Raw genomic sequence first — 22,306 nt, forward strand, 5'->3', positions numbered from 1 at the left:
AGTGGTCTTCTGGGGTTCGGATCACTGGAATTGCTCTCAGGCACAGAGAGGCAAGGCCATCAAAGAAACGGAGAGCCTCAGATAGGTCGTAGTTGAGCAGTGGTTGCGGGAAAGCCGGGCTGGACCCGCTAGGTTGCCGTCGTAGACTAGTGGGTGTTAATGGCTGAGTCAACGGCAGGCTCGGTCTGGAAAGGCAAAGGCAAATGCGAAATGGCGATGCGAAATGCCAAATGGTGAGCCCAGGCTGGCGAAGGATGGAAAGCCTTTGAGCGGCTTTTGGGAGCGAGCACGCTAGGCTGTAACTGGGCTGGGCTGCGTCTGTGAGATCTCCAACTTCAGTCCGTTAGTAGGTCGCATGCACACCCTGTATAGACAATATACGGAGGTCTAATTTTGGGCGTGGGCAGCGGGGCGGCTGTTAGTAGTGGCGATCCGCGAGCTGACACGCGTGGCTACTATTGTGGAGAGGACGAAGAGAGAAAGAGAAGCGGGGAGAAAAGACGGAGAAGGCACAGAAGAAGGAAGATAGGAAGGGGACGAGAGGCAATATGGAAATAAAAAATGGCAAGCAACACCGAAACTGGACGTCCGAGAGGCGAGTTGCATTGACGCGGGCTTTTGGACGCTTGCTGGATGCTGAGCCAATCGACTGGTCTCTGTGCCCTGGTGGCTTTCCTTTCCTTTCGTTTGCAGGATTCTGGCAGACAGCAGGTCCTCTGGCCGGGTTACCAGTTCTGGATTATCTGACTCTTCAGAAAGGTAGGGGATTGGTTGATGTTGGATGTTGGCAAGAGGGTGGCCGCTTAATTAAGCAGACGGGCTGTAGTACACAGTTCAACACACGGTGCGTCCGCCTGTGCTGGTTGTGCGCAGGGGCAGGAGCAAATGGCGCTGGAGAGGTGGGATGCGACAGTCTCTGCGAATGCGTATGTATGTAGTGTATGTGTGGTGTACGACGTCTGTGTCTGTGTATGCGTGCTTGGGTCGGCTTCGCGTCTGTTTGGCTGGCGTGCTTGATGGTAAAGGGCAAGAGATGGTGATCATTGGTCGGCGCGCGCATGCGGCGCGAGGCACATATTTATACCTTTTATTGTCGTCCTGCATGTCTCTCGCCATGGCGCCTTGTTAACTGCTCGAGATGTCCTTGTTTTGACTTTACGTTGTGTCTTCCTTAGGCGATGACAATAGGATAGGCTGGAAATGAGCACGGCGAGTGCACTCCAACGACCCATTGCCCAGGCCTCGTTCGTGTCCTGTGTCTTCTGACCAAACTCCGCCTGGGGAGGGTGTGCAAGCCAGACAGACAGTCCAGAATGAAAGAAAAGACATGGCAAAGCTTCGATGATACCTCGATATGTGGGAGTCACAACTACGGAACCCAGGCACCCTGGAGATTTGAGGGCGGGTTCAGATATCAAGACATTGACCGCGTCTTGTCTTGCTGTTGGAGAGCGAAACTAGGCTTCAAAAAAGGAGATGACAGCTACCGCGAGCCTCAACAAGCGACTGAGCAGGAGCACCGCTGTCTGGTCTTTTACTCTTCCCGGTTTGTCTGCACCCCGCCTGGTTCTCTCTGAAATTAATATTTCCTTCCCACCCATTGTCCGGTCGCTGCGCTCTTGCCAATGACCACGTTCTCCAATGCTCGTTGTTTCTTCCGTAAACGTGGGCTACAACGCGAGCCATCCGCACATTGGTCGTGACCTGCATCGGCATGCTTAAGTGAGACAGTGAGCCACACCGCAGCCTGGCCCTGCCACACCCTTTTTTTGCTCCCTTTGTGGGAGTGACACACCGCAGCCTTTGCTCAGCAATTCTTAGCAACTCTTCTCTCCTTGCCTTGCCTCACTTGTGTATATTGTATGGCGTGCTGCGCCACAGCCTCAAGAAGAGGAGGGCAGGAGGGATAGACTGGACGATCATTTGCCGTCGTGTATCTTGTGTGTCTTGGTCTGTTTCTGGTTTTGCCCTTTGCGAATGCGTGCGCGCCGTGTGCGCGTGTGTGTGTATGTTTGAGGCAAAGGGGTCTACAACGTATGGCCTTGCCTGCACGGCGACCAATCAAAGGCAGGCGCACAGACGCCTGCTGATGGAGAAGGTTCGGACCAATCATATCTGCAGGTGCTATTCGTAGGAGCCTGCTCTCTTCCTCACAATGCCCCGACATGTACGAGAGACGAACAAAAGCAGTATTTCGACCACCACACACCCCCCTCTTCGTAGTTCATCCTGTCCGACGTCGTCACGTTGACCTTTTTCGACCGTGCTGCAGGCAGACATTATTCCGCATTGCACCCATCACCCCGTGGCCAGATTCTCGCGCCGCCCGCTCCGTTTGCACACGCGTCGACTCTGCAGGCATACCACCAAGCTCTCCTACAATTACCTCCGTCACTCTCCACAGGCCGCTCGATCCTTTTTCATCCCTATTGATATCAGAAGAGACCTTGCAACGACGACATACGTTGCCCACTCCGTTGCCCTGTCTCGACTAAGTTGTCAAGCTCGTAGAGCGCACCGTCAACTGGGTACGCTTGCAAGCATTGTTGCTAGGCGCCTTGCCTGCCTGGTAGGCATGTTCAGTTGTCAACTTATGGGCGGCCTGCTAACAATTTGCTTCTGCACCGATATAGCTCTGGCCCAATAATAGGATACGCTTTCCCGCGCCTTTCCTGTTCGTCCCGGCCCTCGCACCTGCCCTGGCCCGCGCCTGGGATACGTCCGTCTCCGTATCGGGCCACACCCTTCTACAACAACCTGTCCTACCTCGACACCTTCGCGGCTCTCCATAGGTCACACGCCCACCCTTTTCCCACACACCCACTTCGAACACATCGCATCCCGAGACAGACCTTACTGGCACCTTTTCGTATTGTTGTTTGTCAATTTAGGGACCCTGGGAGTGTTGTGTAGATCACATTCGCCCTCTGCTTCCTTCCAAATACCGACGTTCCCGCTCTCTCCCGGCGTGAGAGAACTATCCTTCTCCCACTTTCTTTCGAAACGTCCCCCTAAGATTACCCAACATGACGTCACAGTCGTTCCGAGACTCTCTCAACTCATTAGGCTGGTCACGGCGCGAAGCCGATGTGCCTATCAACACCACACAGCGTTCGGGTCTTCTGTCCTCGCTGCAGTCCCTGAATCCGTTTGGTGATGGCGGTGGCTATGTTAGCCTGCCTACAAGCGAGGGCGCCGGTGCCCCGCTGCCTGCGCCGACTAGGCGCGAAGAAGAAGAAGGCTGGTTTGCCTGTAAGTTTGTTGCATCTTGAGGAGCCCATTTCTCTGCCCGTTTCTATTATCTTGTCGCCTCGCGCGCGTTTTCCGCTATGGCAACTGGTGGATCATGCATGCGCGTCGGGTGTGCCTGGATCTTGCATTTGACTCCCGTGCCTGCATGCTCATGAGATCAGCACGCCGTCCCGCTACCCTCTCCTCCAGCTCGTCCACCTCCAAGACACATGCCCACGTGAATAGAAAGATCTGTGATAGGCTGACCAGAACGGCGCTTTGCCTCCATGCACAGTGAGTCGATGGGACCGACTGTTGATCTTCGGCGGTTGCAACCTTGGTGCCCTGGCGTGCTTTGTAATCTGCTTTGCTTTGTTTCCCATTGTTGCGACGCGCCCACGCAAGTTTGTTATCTTGTGAGTCTCCTCAGCTCTGGGGTTTTCGCCTTTCCGCCTCCTTGGACCTCACGGGGTCTTCCATCTTAAAAGACCACGGTCTGCTGACCCTTTGCCTTCCCTTTGACTAGATGGACACTTGGATCGATCCTTTTCTTGTCGTCGTTTGCGGCTATGATGGGCCCTTGGGCCTATGTGCAGCACCTGGCCTCGACACCGCGGCTGCCATTCACCGCCGCCTACTTTGGCTCCATCGCCCTGACGCTGTACTTCTCGCTTGGCCTTCACAGCACCATACTCACATTGATCTCGGCAATCATCCAACTTGCCTGCTTGTTGTGGTACCTCGTGAGCTATTTCCCGATGGGCTCAAGCGGTCTGCGACTGGCCACGACGTTCGGCGCCCGCCGGGCCGCCGCTTGGATGACGTCCTAAGGACCGGCGACCGACGGAGGGAGATAGTAAAGTGGCGGACTCGTCACAGCGTTGATGGCTTGCTGTGTCCCAAGCGGCACACTTCCACTTCAAACGCCCCGTCACATATTACATACCTCACACCCCTAAAACTGCGTTGATCCTTTCCTGGGCTTTTCCTGGGCTTTTCGTCTGGTGGATAAGCTCACATGTTTTTTCTCTCTCTGCTGTCTCTCATGTATAAATGTTGTAATTCTGAACTGCGTCCTTTTTGTTTTTGTTTGAATAAAGGCATTTAGAAATCCTAGTTTGCAAAAGGAGATTGAGCGGAGTCCTAACAGACTAAGCGAGGATGTATCCTACTTGTAAATATTTCCGGGGAGCCGAGCCGCGGCTGTGATGGGGTGATATGAGCTAGCTGCAAGAGTCGCATAACTGCTGCAACGTCGTCACTTGCCGTGTCTTGGTAACATATGGAGGGCATCGTCTCAGCCTTCCCAAAGCACATTCCGGTTGAAGGCACCAACGACAATTTACGAGCTTGACAGAACACTGTAAGGGGCATGCACATATATTAAACTCTTAGGAAGAACGCTGTTCATAAATAGTCACTTTCCTTCGCTGCACTTGCGCCTCGGAAGTGACCTGTAATTAGGCGGGGCTGTCACGCTTGGCCAAGGTATTTATTTGTTAGTGCTTGGGCTCCACAATCTGCACTCCGAATCCGTGCTTTTCGACTGTTGTACGCACGACAGCGCGATCGCTACTACCAGCAAGCCGCAACTCCGCTACGACGAAAATTGCCGACTCATATTCGCGTACTGGACGGCAGGCACGAGGGATGTATGTTGTAGAAACAACTGCGCTCTGTGGCCCCCAAAATTGCTTTTCCTGTGACAGGGCGCACGCCTTCCGTTGTTGTTAGTCTGGCCAGGATCGCACCTGCTCTTCGTCCGCGTGCTCACAACGCTCTTGCCTCCACTTTGCTGCGTCCTTCTCTTTTGGTTCGATTGCGTTCTTTCGCTCGCTCCTGCCCCTCCGCGAATTAAGCTCACTGTCGCCTCCTCTTCGGCACAACGCACACAATCAACCTACCCGCAAGCAACCACCGCATTCACTACAACGCACTGAGAGACACTACTCACTCAGCAGCGACCCGTTTTAAAAAAATAGTAGGGAAAAAAGTTTTACTTTGCACACACAAACCTGCCCTTGTTCTTTTCCCTCCACAATCCCTTGCCTCTCACACGCACACTCTCGGCTTGAGTCTTGTCTTTTTGCCTCGCGAGACCATACCTCGTGCATGCTTTTCTTTGCTTCGTTCTTTTCGACCTCACCTCCGCATGCAATAGGAAGCTTTTGCTCTCGCCCCTCACAGCTTGCATTCCCATCTCGAATTGCGCATTTCCACACCATTTTCTTTTGTATTTGTTCTCGCCGACAGACGGCCATTGCCCTTTCATTACGCTTTTTCTTCTTTTCCTCTCGTCTCTGTCGGCCCTTCCAAAAGTTTTTTCCTCTTGTTTTTTTAGTATTATTTTCGTTCGAAACAGCCGAGAAAAAAAAATAAGGCAAACACATCTTTTCCGGAGCCCACCGCGTTTTCCGCCCTTTTCCTCCCTGTCTCTGCACCAACCATTTGCGTTTTGCATTTCGAACTCGCCATTTCCACTCCCAGGCAGCTTCGATTGCTAATGATTTCGCATCGGTTGCCTTTGTCACAGCGTTATTTCGATTAGCATTACACCTCACAACACCAGCACCCATCCAGCACAACCTGTCGCGGTTTGACACACCCCACGCAACGTTCGACAACCGTCGTGTGCCATTGTGTTTGGTTTTTCAGACCCTGACGCACACTGTCTTCCTCCGCTGCCGTACATCTCGACGATTATTTGCATCGTGCTGCTGCCGTCTCGATTTTCGATACTGTTTGCTACCCGAAAGCACCTCCGGAGTGGCGTGTTGACGAACCTCATTCGAACCGCATCTTTCCATCGACGTGTCAATAACCAAAGGCAAGCACTGCTCAAAATACAAAACTCGCATCGTCGGACTCTCGGGGCGCACAGGAAGAGCATAGTCGGTAATAGGCAACCACATCCGGGGCCTACCAACCGCTTTGCTTTGTCACGCGTTTGGCCCTGGGTCGCGTTTCGATACTCGCATCCTTCTTCGTGCTTGGACGTGTATTGGAATCTAGTCAAAGACTCGGATACTACCTATGGGCAACAGTTTTGCTAACTTTTCTCTCTTTTTTTTCGCAGCTGCCAAACCAATCCGCTTCTCAGACACAACAACACACATTCATAACCACCACTTGAGGCTGCTATTTGTGCCCACGACCGACCCGGCTGGCATCGGCATCACATCTCGTCTTGAACCAGCAGACGTGTCGAGCACGAACCAACTTCTGGTACTCCTGCAGGACACAACGATTGGCGGCTGTGCCCGGTCTCATATCGATTGGAGAGCTTCCAACATAGATAGCAAGCTGCGAGGCTGGCGGACAATCTAGGCCTCTAGTTTTTCAGGGCCAGCGCATCACGCAGTATTTGCTGAGCGTGCGCTCTGATTTCTCCTGTGTTGCTCCTCGCATCCTTGTTTTGATCGCTTTGGCCATCACTCAACCCGCAGCCATTATGTCGGGTTTCTCATATGCCCAGGCCGCACGTGGCCAATCCATACCATCATCCCAAACGTCTGCTCCGACGTCGAATACGACGGCTGCTACTCCGCAAGCTACACCGGACAAAAATAGCGAGAACGCCGCCTCCGTTGTTCAAAATGGAACTACTGCCTCTTTGGCTCTCTCTACCACGACCGACTCTAGCAAGGCGTCCGCACAAACATTGAATCACGATGCCAATGCAAGCCCCTTGAAAGTCGGTTCCGAGGCTCCTTCATCTCCTGCAGCGTCGTCTACCTTGGCTGGCACGACCAACGAGTCCACGTCGAACTTCTCGCTCGACGATGCAACGGTCCTTGTGGCCTCCAGCGACAAGCCGAGTCGCGTTTCCACTCCTGGCACACGATCTCCCGCTGTCGACGATGTGGCACGGAAAGGTGGCCGCAAGGGCAAGGCAGCAGCCAAAGCCGCCGCTGACAAGGATGGTTCACAACTGGCCCAGGCCGAGGAAGCCGATAATGGGAAAGAGCCTGTTAAGATCGAGCTGGCTCCCGCGCCACTCCCAACTGTGAACATCTGGAGCCAGCGGATGATTGAGCAGGCCGCAAAGGTCAAACAGAGCCCGCCCGTCGCGACAAGCGGCAAATCGACAGTAACCACGGCCACTACTAGTCAGGAGAAGACCAAGGATACACGCAAGCAAGGCAACGCGACTTTAGGAGGCGACGCTGCCGTCGATGCCAACGGCACCGCATCTTCTGGGAATGCCAAGTCGCAGACAAGGCGGCTCAACGAGAGCACTCGTGTTGGTGGAAACGACCACGCACGCCGCAATGCACCTCGTGGTGCTAGATCTACGGACAGGGACGAGAAGCTCACTACGGCCACACGCGATTCCTTGCCCCCTGTTCGTGATGCTGTATCTTGGCCGACGCCTGACACAGCCACCGCCTCAGAAGAGCCCAAATCGAAGGTACCTCCGGTAGACACCAAAGTCGAGGCTCCAGTCGATCCTTCCCAAGAGGATGCGGGTTCTGCAAAGTCCCGTAAGAAGGGCTGGACACCACTACCATTTGTCCCCACCGTTGCCTTCCAGACGCCCTTACCGAATGTGCGCGGCTCCAAGCCGAAGGCAGGCAACCGAGCCAACCGTGAGACCTCATCGAAGTCCAGTGGCCACAACAACAACAACAACAACAGCGCCAGCGGTGCCGCTACGAACGGCACAGCACCGACCGGCACCGAGAAGGCCTCTGCGACGGCTACTGTATCTTCCCCTGCTCATAAAGCCGATTCTGATGTTCGCGAGGCGACGAAAGAGACGAACGGAAGCACACTACCCAGTCGTCCATCAAACCACACGACAACCTCTCATAAACGCTTCTCGACTGATGCGTCGCACGCGCATCCTCGGGAACAACGTAAACCCTCCGCTTCCACACTGCCTGAGAAGCCCAAGGAGACTACCACCGACCACACTGTACGCTACCCTCGTATCCTCCTCGCGTTGTCTCATACGGTGTTTCACAAACAGTGCAAATTTGTTTTACTGACATCAACATGTAGGCTACTGGCAAATCGGAATTTGCCCTCAAGGGCGCCCACCACAACAACACCCACACCACCGCTGCCAATGGTGACGCGAATGGACAGCACCACCAGCCCACGCCCTCTGCGCATGCTGATCGCCGCCCGCCGTACGCAGGGAAGAATACAAGTCATTTCAACTCTGCCGCGAAAGATTTCAACTCACAGGAGCACAAGGATCAACATGGCACGAACCACCGAGAACGAACCGAACCGCGGGGAGAGCGTCCTGGACGTGGTGGTTTCCGCAGTGGGCGTGGCGGTGTGGCTGGCGGCGTCACGCAAAACAGCCAGCACATCGGTCACTCCACATACCAACCGAACGGACAGAGGCTGCCACCCAACTCCTATAATAGCAGTGCTGCCGTACTTCCACCCACAGCGGCCCCGTTCAACCCACTTCACCAGCAGTATTCATATGGGGGCCAGCATAAGTCCGTGAGAATTGGAGGAAGAAACGCCTCGCGGGCTCAACTGGCCGCGCAAGGCCCGATGTCCTTCAACAGCCGCCTGCAGAATGGCGTGAGTAACAACCCGAGAATGCACGGCCACGCTACTCATGGTGTTATGAACGGCCCTACTGAGTTTCAGCCGCAGTATCCTATTCAGGCGTTCAGCCCCTACATGGATGTTGAATTGGTCCACGGGTTGACCTTGCAAGTTGAGTACTACTTTTCTCTTGATAACCTCGTCAAGGACGTTTTTCTGCGGAGAAAAATGAACGACCAGGGCTTCGTTCCACTGTCTGTGATTGCCAAGTTCAAGAGAATGTCGGAACTCGCTCCATCAATCGATTTCATTAGGGCCGCTTGTGAGCAGTCCGAGAACCTGGACTATGTTGTCGACCAGGAGCAAAACGAGTGGATTCGTTCACGGTACCTGTGGAGTGGATTTGTGATGCCCCACGAGGATCGCGATGAGGAAGCACGCAAGCCCGGCCCAGATCTTAGAACGGTCTTGTTCCGGTCGGTGAACCGCCCCAACCAATCACCCTACGTTCACCCCATGATGAACGGTGCCTATCCGGCGATGCCACAACAGCCCATGTTTTCGCCACCCGCGTACCCGGTGAACAGCAACGAGATGCTGTACCAATCTCATGACAACGGCGTTCACGACTACACGAGTCCCACCAGGGGCAGCAACACCGAACCGAACGGTCGGCCGACTCGCAGCGGTGAGATCCAGCTCTCTGCCACGGTGCCGGATTTCTCACCGAGCGGAAGCAATGGAGCTCCAACGACGCTAGAGGACTACCAAACGTACCCGGACGAGCAGGTCGAAAAGCTGGTTGTTCTTGTCGGATCCGAGCTTGATTCCGCTGCCACTGGTGGGGAATTGTCTAACCAGCCACATGTGAACGGATCCGATGCCAGCGGCGCCAAGAGCTCGTCCGATGAGTCGTCGGACCAGCAGGCGACTAGTCGCAAGATCGGAGAGGAACCCTACCCCGACATGCGCGCGAGAGCTCTCGAGCAGCGGGCGAGTGCCAAGGACAACGAGGTCCCAGCAACGATGAAGCATCTGTATCGGTTTTGGTCGCACTGCCTTCCTGACAAGTTCAACGTGCGCATGTACGAGGACTTCCGTACCTTTGCACTCGAGGACGCCCGGCGCGGCGCGCCGAATGACTTTGGTCTGAAGTGCCTCTTGCAGTACTACGACCGGGTGCTGTCCAGCTCTAGCAACGCAAAGGCCTATCCTGCCGTTTTCTTGCCGCACCAAGAGGAGGCGAAGAAACTTTCCGAATCTCAGGCCTCTAAGCGAGTCAACGGTGACTCTCATGCTTAGAGTGCATATCCCAATATGGTGTAATGCTCTTATTCTGTCTCGGGACTAGACGATTTCATTTACAATTTCGCATTTTTCAGCATTTCCTCACAGCATCGGCTCCTTGTTGTTTTGCAACAGGGAACAAGGAGACCACGAGCAAAACACACGGGCAGTTGTCCAGCCTTCCGCAAACATTCTTATTTATTTGACGAGCCCTCGGCATCTGGTTTGGGGTGGTTGATTTTTTTTATACATCTCAGCTCTGGGAGTTGGCTTGTATCCTTGTCCTGACCATTGTGCCTCTTTTGTGCGTCTTGCTCAGCCCTGGCGCGAACCACATCAGAAGGTTATGGCAGTGGGACGATGGATTCTGGAAACATTTTCGTGTTCCTAAGGCTTACAATTGCTTTTCGTTGATACGAATAGTCGCTTTTGTCAGCCTATTTGGCCAAAGTTGATTTTTTGTTCCATCTGGTCACAGACTGCGGTTCTATTTTGAGGAAAGAGGGACGTGGATCCAGTTATGGACGTCGGAAATCAGGGCAACTTTCTGTTGGGCCCTACCTATTCTCCATCAAAGGGCCATGTCTGCACTCACTGTGTGACCTTCGCATGCTCGGTGTTGCACGACGAACAGGTTTCTGCCGTCTTCTTTTGGTCTTGGTATCTGCTGTTGTTTCAGCGATCGGCGGCTCACCATTTGAGCTATGTTTCCCTCCTCTCACCTTTTTACATCTCGACTCTTCCCAACCCAATGCGGATTGTGGCAATTCGCAGCAAAGGCCGTGTCTCCCTTGTCTGGACATGGACATGCAGAGACTTTGCATCCATTTGCAAACTCGGCGAAAATGCCCAACCACTAATCAACAACAACCCAAAAATACTACAACTAGAAAAGGGAACGGGTGTGACTTTCTTTACGTTATCTAAACGATGTCATGACGCAGATAGCGTTTTTTCGGTAATTTTAGACAGGGAAGGCAAAAGGCCGGCTTGAAACTGAGGGTTTCGGCGCATGCCAGTTACAAAACTACTCTCTCTTCGTTTACTTCATTTTGTCAGCAAGGGAGAGGGGGCGGGGGATGGCCTAAATAGAGGCACAGTGCATCATTGAAAATGGTCGCAAAGGTGAGAGGAGAGGGAATATCGTTTGATTTTTACATGTCCTGCAAAAAAAAAAGGCTTACGCGGTTAAGCCATTTGTTATTCTATCTTGATACACTTTCTGTCCCCGCCAGAAAACTTGTACGATTAACAGAGGCGATTCATTCTATCATTTTCCCTTCTATTTTAAAAGGATTATAGCATAAAAATATTGTTTGTTTTTTTAATTTAAATTTTTGACAGGATTCAATCTACATTGAACTCGCGAATTTTTCTATCCTAGCTCGTAATAAAGTAATTAGACGTGATCGGGAGAAACTGCAAATGTAATAAAAAAAAAAAAAAAAAACCCCGTCGATATCAATTAGCTACCTTCGAAATTACCTACATAAACGGGATAGAAGGCGGCGTTTCTTTGAAGCCAACAAGAAATATTTTTATCAAAAGGTGACAACTCAGACCAAGTCTCTGCCCATGTATTCCAAGAGCATCGTATTAAAAGATGGCCACCAGGCCCAAAGCGAGAGCCGCAATACCCAGTCCAGCCTGCTGCTGCGCACTGGCGGTGGGTGCTGCCGCGTTGCCAGACGACGACGTCGTGTGCGTCGTGACCGGAAACGTCGACGTGTAGCTCGTCGTGACCGTGCTGCCCTGGCTGTTGGTGGTCTGCGTGACCACGAGGGTCTCGCTCGTCGCTGTCGACGACAGCGTGGCCGCTTCGCTGCGCAGCGGTGCTATGGCTGACTCGAGGGCGGCAATGTTGCTACTAAAGTACGGCGGCACGGCCGAGCTGAACCAGGCAGGTGGCGCCGTGGCCAGCAGCGCCGATAGGAACAGCGAGCTGGGATCACCAGTGACAGACGCAGCCGATGCGGCGGCGGCCACCGAGGCGGTGAGCTGGACATAGGCGGACGCTGGCACGTACTGGGAGACCAGAGAGGCAGCATCGTCTTGCACAGTCGGGGTGGTAGTGCTGTACAATGTCAATGATGTTAGCTCGCAATGTCTTCATAAACGTATGCAAGGGACGAAGGAATCCCATACGCAGGTTGGCCTTTGTCTGGCGAAGCAAAGACGACCGGTGCCAGTAGTAGGAGGGACTGCACGTGTGACAAACGCATCATGGCGGCGTAAGGGGAGTAACAACAAATGAAGGTATGGTGATTAAACTCTGACTACTTAACGTTTTTCGTTTCTTTTCATAGACGCGAAGTGGAAAACGAGCGTTGATGACGAACAGTAGAAGGGATGGAAGAGACAGTAGACATAGAATACGAACGAGATACTGTGTCTACGAGTCGAAGGAAAGAGGAAGAGAAGGAGAAACAGAAGAAAGACGGAAGAGCCTAGGAGACACTGGTGCTTAAATACGCTGTTCACGAGGCAATGAAGTGAGGCATGGGGGGTACGCTCCCTCATAGAACGAAGCAGCCAAGGGCCTTTTGTCTGATGCTTTGGTACACTCGTGTATCGTGCACCCGCAATACCGTTGTGCCATATTGTGCAAGGTGGGGAGCAGACGGTGATGTTTTGCTGGTCATATCTGGTGACAGAGCGAGGTACAAACACGGCAGGGGAAATGAGAGCATCCGCGGTGGAGGGTCGTGCGATGGAAGCGAGAAAGAAAGAAAAGAAAGAGAACAAGATGAGAACCAATGAACAGAGACAGATGAACAGAGACTGCTCCTGCCTCCCGTCGGAGCTCTCGGTTGGGTGTCACGATATGGAAACAGGCAAGGCATCGCCGGGGTACAATTGGCCGACACGGCAGGCCGCGGAGGACAGGAGAGTGAAGAATTTACAGCTCATGAGAGCACATTTGCCGTGGAAACCGGGCACGGCAGGGTTGAGAAGCGACCGTTATACATCAACGTCGCGCTCATGTCTGTGCTACGGCACTGAGGTATGGCATAATGGAGTACGGCATGCGTGTACGAGCTGGTGATATGCGAGACAAGACAAGCAACGACGAAGATCGATGGACGAAACAAGACCGTGGCGGTATCGTGGCCGGTGGTGTCGAGTGTGCTCCCCGGAGACGTCTGTTGCTAGATGGTGGGAGGTTGGACGTTGGGTTCTGTTGGGCGAAGATTCTCCTGCATTACGTCGTTCGCGCCTCCCCTCCGTTTAGGGTGTGCAATGGCAGACCTGGCCAGAACCAGCAAGCACCTGCCCTATGAAAACGTCGACCTTTTCATTGGCCTCGCCAAAGCGGCCTCCGTTTCGGGCTCTCCGCACAGTTTTGATACTGCGCCACGACTCACCCAAGCGTCGCCCATTGGTATTGAAGCAAAACGGCTGCAGAGGTCGACAGAGTGTAGCCAGACACCGACGGTCCTTTGCGTCGTCATTTTGCTTGGCTTGCAGCTGCCGCCTGTCGTAGCGGCCTCCTGCGTGGCTGTGGTGGGCATGGACGGGTGACAGATGCTTCCGTCTCGACAGGTAATAGGCCGGTGGTCTCTTGGGGGGTGACATGTAAAAATACAGACCTCGTGGCGTTCCTCTGACAAACGTACTCCGTACACTGAACAAAGAAAGACCGCTCGCAGCCTAGCAAATAGCGTAGAACGGTCCGCCTGGTGCCCGTTTTGGCGCCCTGTCTCAGTCTTTCAGGCGTGCCGCTATTGTTGGGGAAGCTGCCAACGGCGCCCATCTGGTCTCCTGTTAAAAACGGACACTGCCGAGCCAACCATCATGACGGAGACGCTGCTGCCAAACAACATCCACAATAGCTCGTGGTGCACTTGCAACAGGCTCCCTCCTGCCGCCAGGCCATCCTTGCCCATCCCTCGCCATCCTACGTGCAATGGTGCGCGCTCATGCCCTGCCACCGTTTTAGCATCATGGCGGCGCCTGCAGATTCGCAACTTCCGTATTTGATGCAATTACATGGGCAGAAGCCCACAAGCACTCCTACCCGTGTCGCAACCATCGATCGCCCCTTCTCTCATTTCCTGCCCAGCCGTCTCATCAACAGATCATACAAAACACAACCCCTCCGCCCCTCCCAACCCCGCGCCACTCCCTCGCCCCCAAACGAACGCTCTCTCCAGCGTTTCTTCCAAATTCTTCTATTTTCCTATCCATCGTCGGAATCGCTGTTCCATTCTTCTACTCTCTGGCGGCCTCACATTTTGGTAAGTTTATTTGCCTCCGTCATCTGCACTATTCAACACTTGCACGGCTGGAGATACAGAAAGGCATCTGTACGCAGCCCAACGGCTCCACCGGCAGAACACTGCAAAAGCCCACCTTATATTATTCTGTTTTTTTTCTCTAATCTTTTCTTCTTTTTTTTGGTGTTGGACGGGCCCCTACATCACCAAACACCATTCCCCGTCGACCACCGTTCCTGCTACTCCTAGTCTATATACTCCACGTACGGCTTGTCCTTCCATCAGAAACATTCCTCCCGCTTCTCCCCTTTCTACCACATTACATTGCATTTCTTTACCCCCTCCCTGATTACACGGCCTAGTTCTCATACCAACTCAGCGTGCATCTTAGACAAGTCCCCTCTTAGCAGACGAGACACAGCACTTGCTGTCGTTGCCCGCCATGGCTTCGTACGACAACTACGATGATGGTCGCAGCGACTACTCGTCAACACGCTATTACGACGACCGTCGCCACACCCGTGACGCCCGTGACTCGCGTGACTCGCGCCATGCCGACTCCCGTGACGTCGTCACCAAGTCGCATCACACCACATCGCGCGACTTGATCCCCCGCTCGCGCGAGGACAGTGACCTCTCCGTCGAGGAGATCCGCCGCGAATTCCCACCGCCGACGTACTCGAGAGACGTCTACCGTGACTATGTCGACGACCGCCGTTACGGCAGAGATCGTGGTGGCTATGACCGGGACAGGGACTACGACCGCGACTACGACCGCGACTATGATCGCCGCGATAGCAGAAAGTCGCGGGGCTACAACGACGACGAAAAGAGGCGCCGTCGCGTTCTGAGTAACCAAGAGAAGATCATCGCCGCCGTGGTCGGTGGTGCGCTCGCCGTGGGCGGCAAGGAGCTCTTTGACCGCCGCGAGGCCAAGCAGGAGGGCCACGGCGTCCAGCGCAACGCCCTGAGCTCGGCCGCTCTCGGTGCAGCCGGCGCCTTTGCCGCCTACCAGGGTGCCGACTTTTACAACAAGCATGCCGAAAAGAGTGACAAGAAGGCTCTCGTTCATAAAGGTCGTGGTGGATACAGCGACGACGAGAGCGACGAGGGCGAGAAGAAGGGCCACAAGAACTTCCTCGAGAGTGCCTTGGCCGCTGCTGGTCTGGGTGGCGCTGTGACCGCCCTCACGGGTGGTGGCCACGGCGACAAGGACAAGCGCTCCGACGCACGCAGCAACGACAGCCGCTCGCGCGCCGGTTCGCCATCGGGCGGCGGCAAGGGCAAAGTGGCTAACAAGGTGCAGAAGGCTGCCATGGCATCTCTGATTGCTGGCGCTACGGAAGCCTTCCGCGTCGCCAAAGAGCCCGGTGGCTGGAAGGGCGAGAAGGCTAAGCGTATCCTGACTGTCGCTGCCGGTGCGGCCACTGTTGATGCTGCCCAGGACGAGAAACACGGAAAGCTTGGTATTGCCGAGTCAGTCATTGGCGGCCTCCTTGGCAACCGTCTTGTTAATGGTTCCCGGCACAACATTGAAGAGGACAAGCGCACAGGACGCAGTCGGTCCCGCTCTCGGGCCCGCTCAGATGGCGGCGGCGGAGGTGGCGGCGTGAGCGGCCTGGCTGCCCTGGCGACCGCCGGCCTGGGTGCCTTTGGAGCTAAGAAACTCTATGACCAACACGAGGAGCGGTCGCGCCAGCGCAGCGTTGACTCGCGAGACGGCTCCCGTGACCGATCGCGCCGAAGCCGAAGCCGTAGCGTGGTGGACACGGCTCGCCGTGGCCTTGCTAAGCTCGGTATTGGCAACGAGCCTGACGACTCCGACCGCGACCGTGACGCTTCACCCCGTCGCAAGTCGGGATCATCACGCTACAACAACCGCCGCCGCGACGATTCGGCCGACAGCTACGATGACTATCCCTCCGATCGCCGCCGCCGAGGCGGCGGAGGACATGATGACCGTGACCGTGACCGCGACCGCGATCGCGGCAGCGTCCGAGACTATGATGATAGCGGTCGCTCCTCGACCCGGCGCCGTGGCGGCTCTGGGTCGCGTCGCAACCGGAGTGGCTCCGACCCCGAGTCTGACCTCGGCAGCTCGTCTGGGGATGAGAAGAAAGCAAAGAAGATGAAAGGTAAGCAAGTTCTGACAACCGGCTTAGCCGCTGTTGCCACCATCCACGCGGCCCACAATGTGTATCAGAGCATGGAGAAGCGGCGCTCGCGGCAAAAGGCCGTGCGTGAAGGCCGCCTGTCGCCCGAAGAGGCAAAGAAGTTGAAGCAAAAAGCCCTACTGCAGGATGCCGCATCTGTGGGCATTGCTGCTCTGGGTATCAAGGGTGCCATCTCAGAGATGAAGGAGGTCCGCGAAGTGAACCATGAGATGAAAGAATGGCGCGAGGAGAAGACACGGCGACACGAGCGCCGCCTCGAACGGCAACTCAAGTCGCGGAATAACAGCCGCGAAGACGACGATGGTAGAAACGGCACTTTGTCAAGGCGACCGAGTGACTATGACGACGGGCCTCACTACAACGATGACAACCCATATGCCGCTCTACCCGCGCCAAGGGCGTACGATAGGGATAGCAGGGACGACAAATACAGGGACTATCGGGACTGAGAACACGCAGAGTGCGGTCACACGTTCTGGTTTCCTGACTGGTCGTCTCACCTCTCACATCCTTCGCCATGTCTTCTCCCCTGAACACCCCGCGTCGCCATTCTTTCATCTCCCGTGCTGTCACGTCTCTTGTCGGTGACAGCCAGAGCTCTGTGCCTCAGAAGCGCTGTTTTGTCCTTCGCTGCACGGAGATGGCTGCGAATGACACAAGCTACAACGCAGACACGGTGGCTCGTTCGATCACATCGCGCACCATTGCCTTTGACTTCTACTTGAGATACGACCATCCCCTCTGATACACGGAGCACGGCACCCCGTTGTGTCCTTGTGAGAGATGCGAAGAGAGACAAAGAAGAGAGGGCAAGAGACAGCGTGTGCAAGATGTGACAAAAACACAGGAACCAAGGGACGAATTGAATCACTTTTCCAACCAAAAAAGTGGCAACCCTGGCGTGCAGTAGCACGAGAACCAGACAACTTGTGCTTGCAAAACAATTGCCGTTGTACCTTCTGTCAGCAAACGACCTTGTTGAAATCAAAACAGAGACAATGGCGACAAGTGCACACCGTCTCTTCTTCCTCTTCGTCGTGCTCTCTTACTCTCTCTGCCTCGCTACTTTGCGGTTACACATAGCACGAAAGACGCAGATCTTTCCTCTTTTCTCCCTGTTTGTTAATGTATTAAGGACAATATCACTGATTCTTTACCCTCTTGTAACAGATGGCCGCCATCGCCACTAAAATGGACCGCGACTCAAAGTCCCCATCGTTTCTGTGGGCCTGGCCAACAACGCCAGAAGAGAAGTAAGAGAGGTGTGTGTGAACCCGTGCGTCCCGATTTGCACGGTTCTACACAACGGCGTCTGCGGCTACAACACGTACACCGCAGATGGGTCGGAATGGACGGTTTGTGTGTGCGTGCTTCATTGAGTGGGTCTGGGCTTTCCAGGACGCCAGCATGTTATGCAAGGAGACGGAGGAGGGGGGTGGCTGCGTGTCATGCAGTAGGGTGTGCTGCAAAAAGCCCCCCTGCCGTTTCTGTTTCTTACTTTTTTTTTTTCAATGATGATTTTGCTTCCAAAACGAGACGAGCGAGAAAGATTGACTGGGTGACACAAGACGAGCAACAAAAAAGCGGCAACGTCAGGGGTGGAGACACCCATTGTCTGTGACGACATACAGAAGCGGGGTGGAGCGAAAGAGGGGAGCCAGCGGCAAACGGGACTGTCGAAACGGTCCTTGGAAACGGGCCAAGTGAGTGGGCTATTAATGTCTTCTATGTCTTTTATGTATTGCATGCTTTTCGCCTCTCTTTTTTATTCTGCGTGTTGGAAATCTATATTTGCTCATCGGTTCTGACATATTTGTTGGATGTTGTTTATGAGTTATGAATTTTTCTTTTCTTAGTTTGCGGAAGTAGCTTGCTGTTTTTGGCCAATATTACTGCAGTTTTTGGTATTTGCCTCTCGAAGTTTTCGATTTTCGATTTCGTTTTCCTCGGACCAAGTACTCCTACAACAGTACATTCGTAGACGCGCCAAGTTCGTACTAAACACATAATTTGTGTGAAAAAGACAGCGTTGTCTCAAAGGCGGGGCGGGCCGTTGAGCGCCCAACGCTATGTTGAAGAATACTGTTGAGCCAGAAATTGCAGCAATAGCTACTGCTGCAATTTCTGAATCATTTTCGTAGCCGCCACACAGCACAGCCGTCATCAAGGCCAAGGCCGCGGCCTAGATAACAGTGTCATTACCCCTTGTCGGCCATCCGAAGCTCACTAGACAGCTACTTATCGTTTTTTGGCGCTGTGTTTCTCTGGCACAATGTTTGTGTCACGCAGGGCCTGGGCCATCGAACCTGCGCAGTCACCGCGGCTACCTTGGCCACCGTCCTGGAATCACTGAGGCATCACGATACGAGGCTTGCCGATTCCACCGTCTTCTGGTGGCTCAAAGAATGGCTGTTGGTGAGGCACTTCGGCGACTCGATCAATCGCCGGCTGCGTAGACCCGTGCTCTCAATTTTTGCCTACGCGATCTATGTAAATACAGGACGTTTTAAGCACAACTTCGTCTATCGGCGGCTATGGAGGTACGCTTTGATTTATATATCTTTTATATGTTGAGGCCATCCCTTGAACTTGAGCTACATATTGCCTCTATCTCTCTACTCATAGATTGGCTTACAACTATAGCTTCTTAGAATGTGTGCGCTGTCTCTTACCTTGTAAAAGCGGAAGTTGCAAACCTCAAATCATTACTCGTCCTGGTTCTGGCCCGTAAACGGCGGCAATCGTTTGTATACATCTGCCCAGGATTCTCTCCCCTCCACAAGGCTGCAGATAGCCTCGATAATCTCATCCTCGGACGCCCGCACCTGTGCCATGGAATCTCGCTCGCGCAGCGTCAGCGACCCATTCTGGACGGTGTCAAAATCAATCGTCACGCCCAAGGGCGTGCCGAGCTCGTCATTGCGTGCATAGCGTTTCCCGATGGACGTAGAAGACGAATCGACATCGTTGGCAATACGCAGACGCCGGAGGCGAGCGGCCAGCTTTTTAGCAATGGGCTGCAGAGTTGCGTTGTTCGAAAGCGGTGCAATCAGCACCTTGGTCGGGGCCACCAGGATCGGGAGAGACAGGACCTGGACATGTTAGCAGCTGCATTTTGTAATAGCAAGCATGACATGCAACATTGTTTTTTACTTACCCCCCGCGCGACGTCATCCGGCCGGTGCCAGTAGACATGTTCAAGGACGCTGTACAGAATGCGGCCGATACCAAAGGAAGGCTCAATCACATTCGGTGTGTACTTGCGCGTGTGTTCGACGCGCTTCACCTTCTCAATCGTGCAGATGTCCGCGGACAGCTCTACAGATGAAGCGCCGGTCGCCAGGGGCTCGGTCGGCACGGTAATGACTGCTTTTTGTGCAAGCTCGTCGGCAAGGCTGGCCAGCGTCGACTGGTCGAGCGCCGCGACGGAAGCCTCAATCTTTTTCGCGTCCTTCTTGAACCGTGGCCCAAGGACTTTCTTATCCAAGACAGCCTGCCATGCATCGACTTCCACCGGGACCGGCCGGGTCACCTCGACGTTGAGCGGTGAGCCCGTGTGTTTGGCGTGTACCGTTAGGTCGTAGGCGCTGCGGTCGGCGCAGCCAACGCACTCGATCCAGCCGTAGCTGGTCAGCAGCTCCGCGTCCCAACAGTCAGACGCGTAGTGCGCCATCTCGTTGTCCAAGTGCTGCCGGAAGCGCACACGGGCAGGGTCGGCCCCGATTTTCAGCAAATAGAGGTAGATGCGAACAAGGAAGTACCCAAGTGTTTCGTTGTCCACCAATGACTTGCCCGTTTTTGAGTCCCCGTGGACCGCCTCACCGATTGACAGCAATCGCACGTCAGTGCGGCCTGCGAGTTGTGTGCCGCGGTCCAGGAGTGGCAGCTGCACGTCCGCTACCTCACCGAATCGCTCGTGGCTCTTGCTGGTGTCCGGGTCGACAAAGTGCTCGATCTCGGCCATGAGGAACTCACGCACCCGCAACAGCCCCGAACGCGGGGAGATTTCGTTCCGGTAGGATTTGCCGATACAGGCAGACGCGAACGGCATCGCACCACGACGGAATTCAAGCAGTTTCTGGAAGTTAAGGAACTGCCCCTGGGCTGTTTCGGGCCGCAGGTAGATGGGCGCGGCGGCGCTGGGGCCAATGGTCGACTGGAACATGAGATTGAAGGGCACGGGAGGGAGTACTTTGCCGTTGCCGTTCGGATTCCGAATGTCATATTTCTCGATAAGCTCACCCAGCTCTGGGCCGCCATAGTTGTCCAGCTGTGGAGGAGTTGTGCGCTAGTTAATGCAACCGTTCTCTCTAGGAATGCGTATGACAGCCAACCTCCTCCTCTCCCAACAATGTGTACGACGTACCTGAGCGAGGATAGACTCAAAATCTTGTGCAACGGCGCTGTCTAGCTTTGTGAACTTGGCTTGGCCCGCCACGGCCTTTGCATGACCTTCCAACCGGGTCTCCAACACGCCTTTGACAAGGTGGTCGGCTCTCAAATACTCGCCCTTGGCCGGGTCACGACACATGTAGTCGGCAAACTTCTCGACGTGGCCACTCGTCTTGAGCACATCAGCCGGTGTGATTGCCGTGCAATCTAGCTCCATGATGTTCTCCTCGATCACAAAGTGGCTGCGCCACTCGCTGACGATGTTCGCCTGCAGCGCACAACCGGGCGGGCCATAGTCGTAGAGGCCACGATTGTCGCCCTGGAAGTTGGGTGCCGTGCGGTAGATCTCAAAGGACTCTGTGAAGAAGAACCGACGCTTGAGCAAAGACTCAAACTGCGGCCGGCTGAAGCCGCTCTTGGCTGTAGCATCCATGATAAAAAAAAGAGGTTTTGACCTTGATGGAAGCAAAGTGTTGTTGCACACCCCACCAAGAAAAAATAATGGGAACGAAATAGAAAGACAGGGGTTTGTGGACCTTCGCTTTGCGGGCTATATCACGTGCAAAGCTCTCAATAGCCTATGAGTCATCAGGGGTGCGCTCCACAGCTGTTGATCTGATTTCAAGAATTAACCGCATATTATCACAGAGTACGGGCTTTATGCTTCGCATCGAATACACGAGCACGACGGGGTAGGCGAACTCAGCTCATGCCTCCCTGTGCTTACACATTGTGATAGAGTAAGACGCCCGTCACACGCATCCTACTATCGCATCGATGTTGCCTTACCGTGTTTCTCATCATTCATGACATGAAGCCGACGGCAGATGAGGCCAAGGAAGCGAGGATATCGTGGCAGTCTTGCGAGAGTGGCCCGTTGCACTGGTACTGGCTTAGCGTACGTCGAAGGCTCCATTCTATGGTTATCAGGAGCGCACATCATTGGGGCATTTCGCCAGTGTCTCCTTGATCCTGCGTCGTGGTCTTTTACTGTGATTTATTATTATTAGTACATTCGTAGTATCATTTTTGTTTCACTTCTTTATTTGCCTGCCTTAGTGGAACGCTGCGCAACACTCATCATGGCCAATAAGGATGTGGAAACGCGAGAGATAAAGTAAGGAGTAAGAAACGAGAGAAGAAGAGACAGAACAAGGACAGAAAAAAAAGCTTGGAGAAAGACTGCCAGCAGGAGATACCCTTATAAAACCGATTATTTCTTCTGATATTTTATTCCAAGTCTTGTTTTAAATTCTTATTTGAATTCATTGCTTCCTCTTCTTTTATCCCTACAACGGATCAATTCGCTCAACATGATAGCAAAATCAACGAGAATAAGACCATGGCCATACCATTGCGACGATCGCGTCTCAGTGGCGCTCTGGTGCAGCTTGTGAGGCCTCTCTTCCATTTCCGTCCAACCCTCCTTTGCTCTCTTTGCACTTTTTTCTAGTCCTCCTGGTCTGTTCCAGCTGTGGGGAGAAAAGACGC

At 54.0% G+C, this 22,306-nt stretch overlaps 8 protein-coding genes across 8 annotated transcripts; 5 read left to right on the top strand and 3 right to left on the bottom strand.

Annotated features, from left to right (window-relative positions):
* Positions 1 to 3,026: 3,026 nt before the first annotated feature.
* SPSK_07744 (uncharacterized protein) lies at positions 3,027 to 4,061 on the top strand (the record flags this gene model as incomplete). Its single annotated transcript, XM_016734401.1, has 3 exons — positions 3,027 to 3,252; positions 3,527 to 3,647; positions 3,758 to 4,061. 3 exons carry the CDS (start codon positions 3,027 to 3,029, stop codon positions 4,059 to 4,061), a joined length of 651 nt encoding a protein of 216 aa, XP_016591093.1.
* A 669-nt stretch (positions 4,062 to 4,730) lies between these two features.
* Positions 4,731 to 5,503, bottom strand: SPSK_07909 (uncharacterized protein; the record flags this gene model as incomplete). The annotated part of the gene is made up of 3 exons (XM_016734562.1): positions 4,731 to 4,931; positions 4,983 to 5,106; positions 5,247 to 5,503. 3 exons carry the CDS (start codon positions 5,501 to 5,503, stop codon positions 4,731 to 4,733), a joined length of 582 nt encoding a protein of 193 aa, XP_016591094.1.
* Positions 5,504 to 6,682: 1,179 nt separating this feature from the next.
* On the top strand, positions 6,683 to 10,047 carry SPSK_06934 (RNA-binding protein Lupus La; the record flags this gene model as incomplete). The annotated part of the gene is made up of 2 exons (XM_016733604.1): positions 6,683 to 8,149; positions 8,236 to 10,047. 2 exons carry the CDS (start codon positions 6,683 to 6,685, stop codon positions 10,045 to 10,047), a joined length of 3,279 nt encoding a protein of 1,092 aa, XP_016591095.1.
* Positions 10,048 to 11,628: 1,581 nt separating this feature from the next.
* Positions 11,629 to 12,257, bottom strand: SPSK_07996 (uncharacterized protein; the record flags this gene model as incomplete). The annotated part of the gene is made up of 2 exons (XM_016734648.1): positions 11,629 to 12,106; positions 12,178 to 12,257. The coding sequence occupies 2 exons, from the start codon at positions 12,255 to 12,257 to the stop codon at positions 11,629 to 11,631; spliced, it is 558 nt and encodes a 185-aa protein (XP_016591096.1).
* A 789-nt stretch (positions 12,258 to 13,046) lies between these two features.
* SPSK_08054 (uncharacterized protein) lies at positions 13,047 to 13,554 on the top strand (the record flags this gene model as incomplete). The annotated part of the gene is made up of 2 exons (XM_016734704.1): positions 13,047 to 13,265; positions 13,300 to 13,554. The coding sequence occupies 2 exons, from the start codon at positions 13,047 to 13,049 to the stop codon at positions 13,552 to 13,554; spliced, it is 474 nt and encodes a 157-aa protein (XP_016591097.1).
* A 1,137-nt stretch (positions 13,555 to 14,691) lies between these two features.
* On the top strand, positions 14,692 to 16,872 carry SPSK_07155 (uncharacterized protein; the record flags this gene model as incomplete). Its single annotated transcript, XM_016733822.1, has 1 exon — positions 14,692 to 16,872. One exon carries the CDS (start codon positions 14,692 to 14,694, stop codon positions 16,870 to 16,872), a length of 2,181 nt encoding a protein of 726 aa, XP_016591098.1.
* Positions 16,873 to 16,940: 68 nt separating this feature from the next.
* On the top strand, positions 16,941 to 17,168 carry SPSK_08218 (uncharacterized protein; the record flags this gene model as incomplete). The annotated part of the gene is made up of 1 exon (XM_016734855.1): positions 16,941 to 17,168. One exon carries the CDS (start codon positions 16,941 to 16,943, stop codon positions 17,166 to 17,168), a length of 228 nt encoding a protein of 75 aa, XP_016591099.1.
* Positions 17,169 to 19,128: 1,960 nt separating this feature from the next.
* SPSK_07169 (glycyl-tRNA synthetase) lies at positions 19,129 to 21,248 on the bottom strand (the record flags this gene model as incomplete). Its single annotated transcript, XM_016733836.1, has 3 exons — positions 19,129 to 19,515; positions 19,581 to 20,693; positions 20,790 to 21,248. 3 exons carry the CDS (start codon positions 21,246 to 21,248, stop codon positions 19,129 to 19,131), a joined length of 1,959 nt encoding a protein of 652 aa, XP_016591100.1.
* Between the last annotated feature and the right edge of the window lie 1,058 nt (positions 21,249 to 22,306).

This window comes from Sporothrix schenckii, assembly GCF_000961545.1.
Source record: "Sporothrix schenckii 1099-18 chromosome Unknown Cont41, whole genome shotgun sequence".
NCBI lineage: Eukaryota > Fungi > Ascomycota > Sordariomycetes > Ophiostomatales > Ophiostomataceae > Sporothrix > Sporothrix schenckii.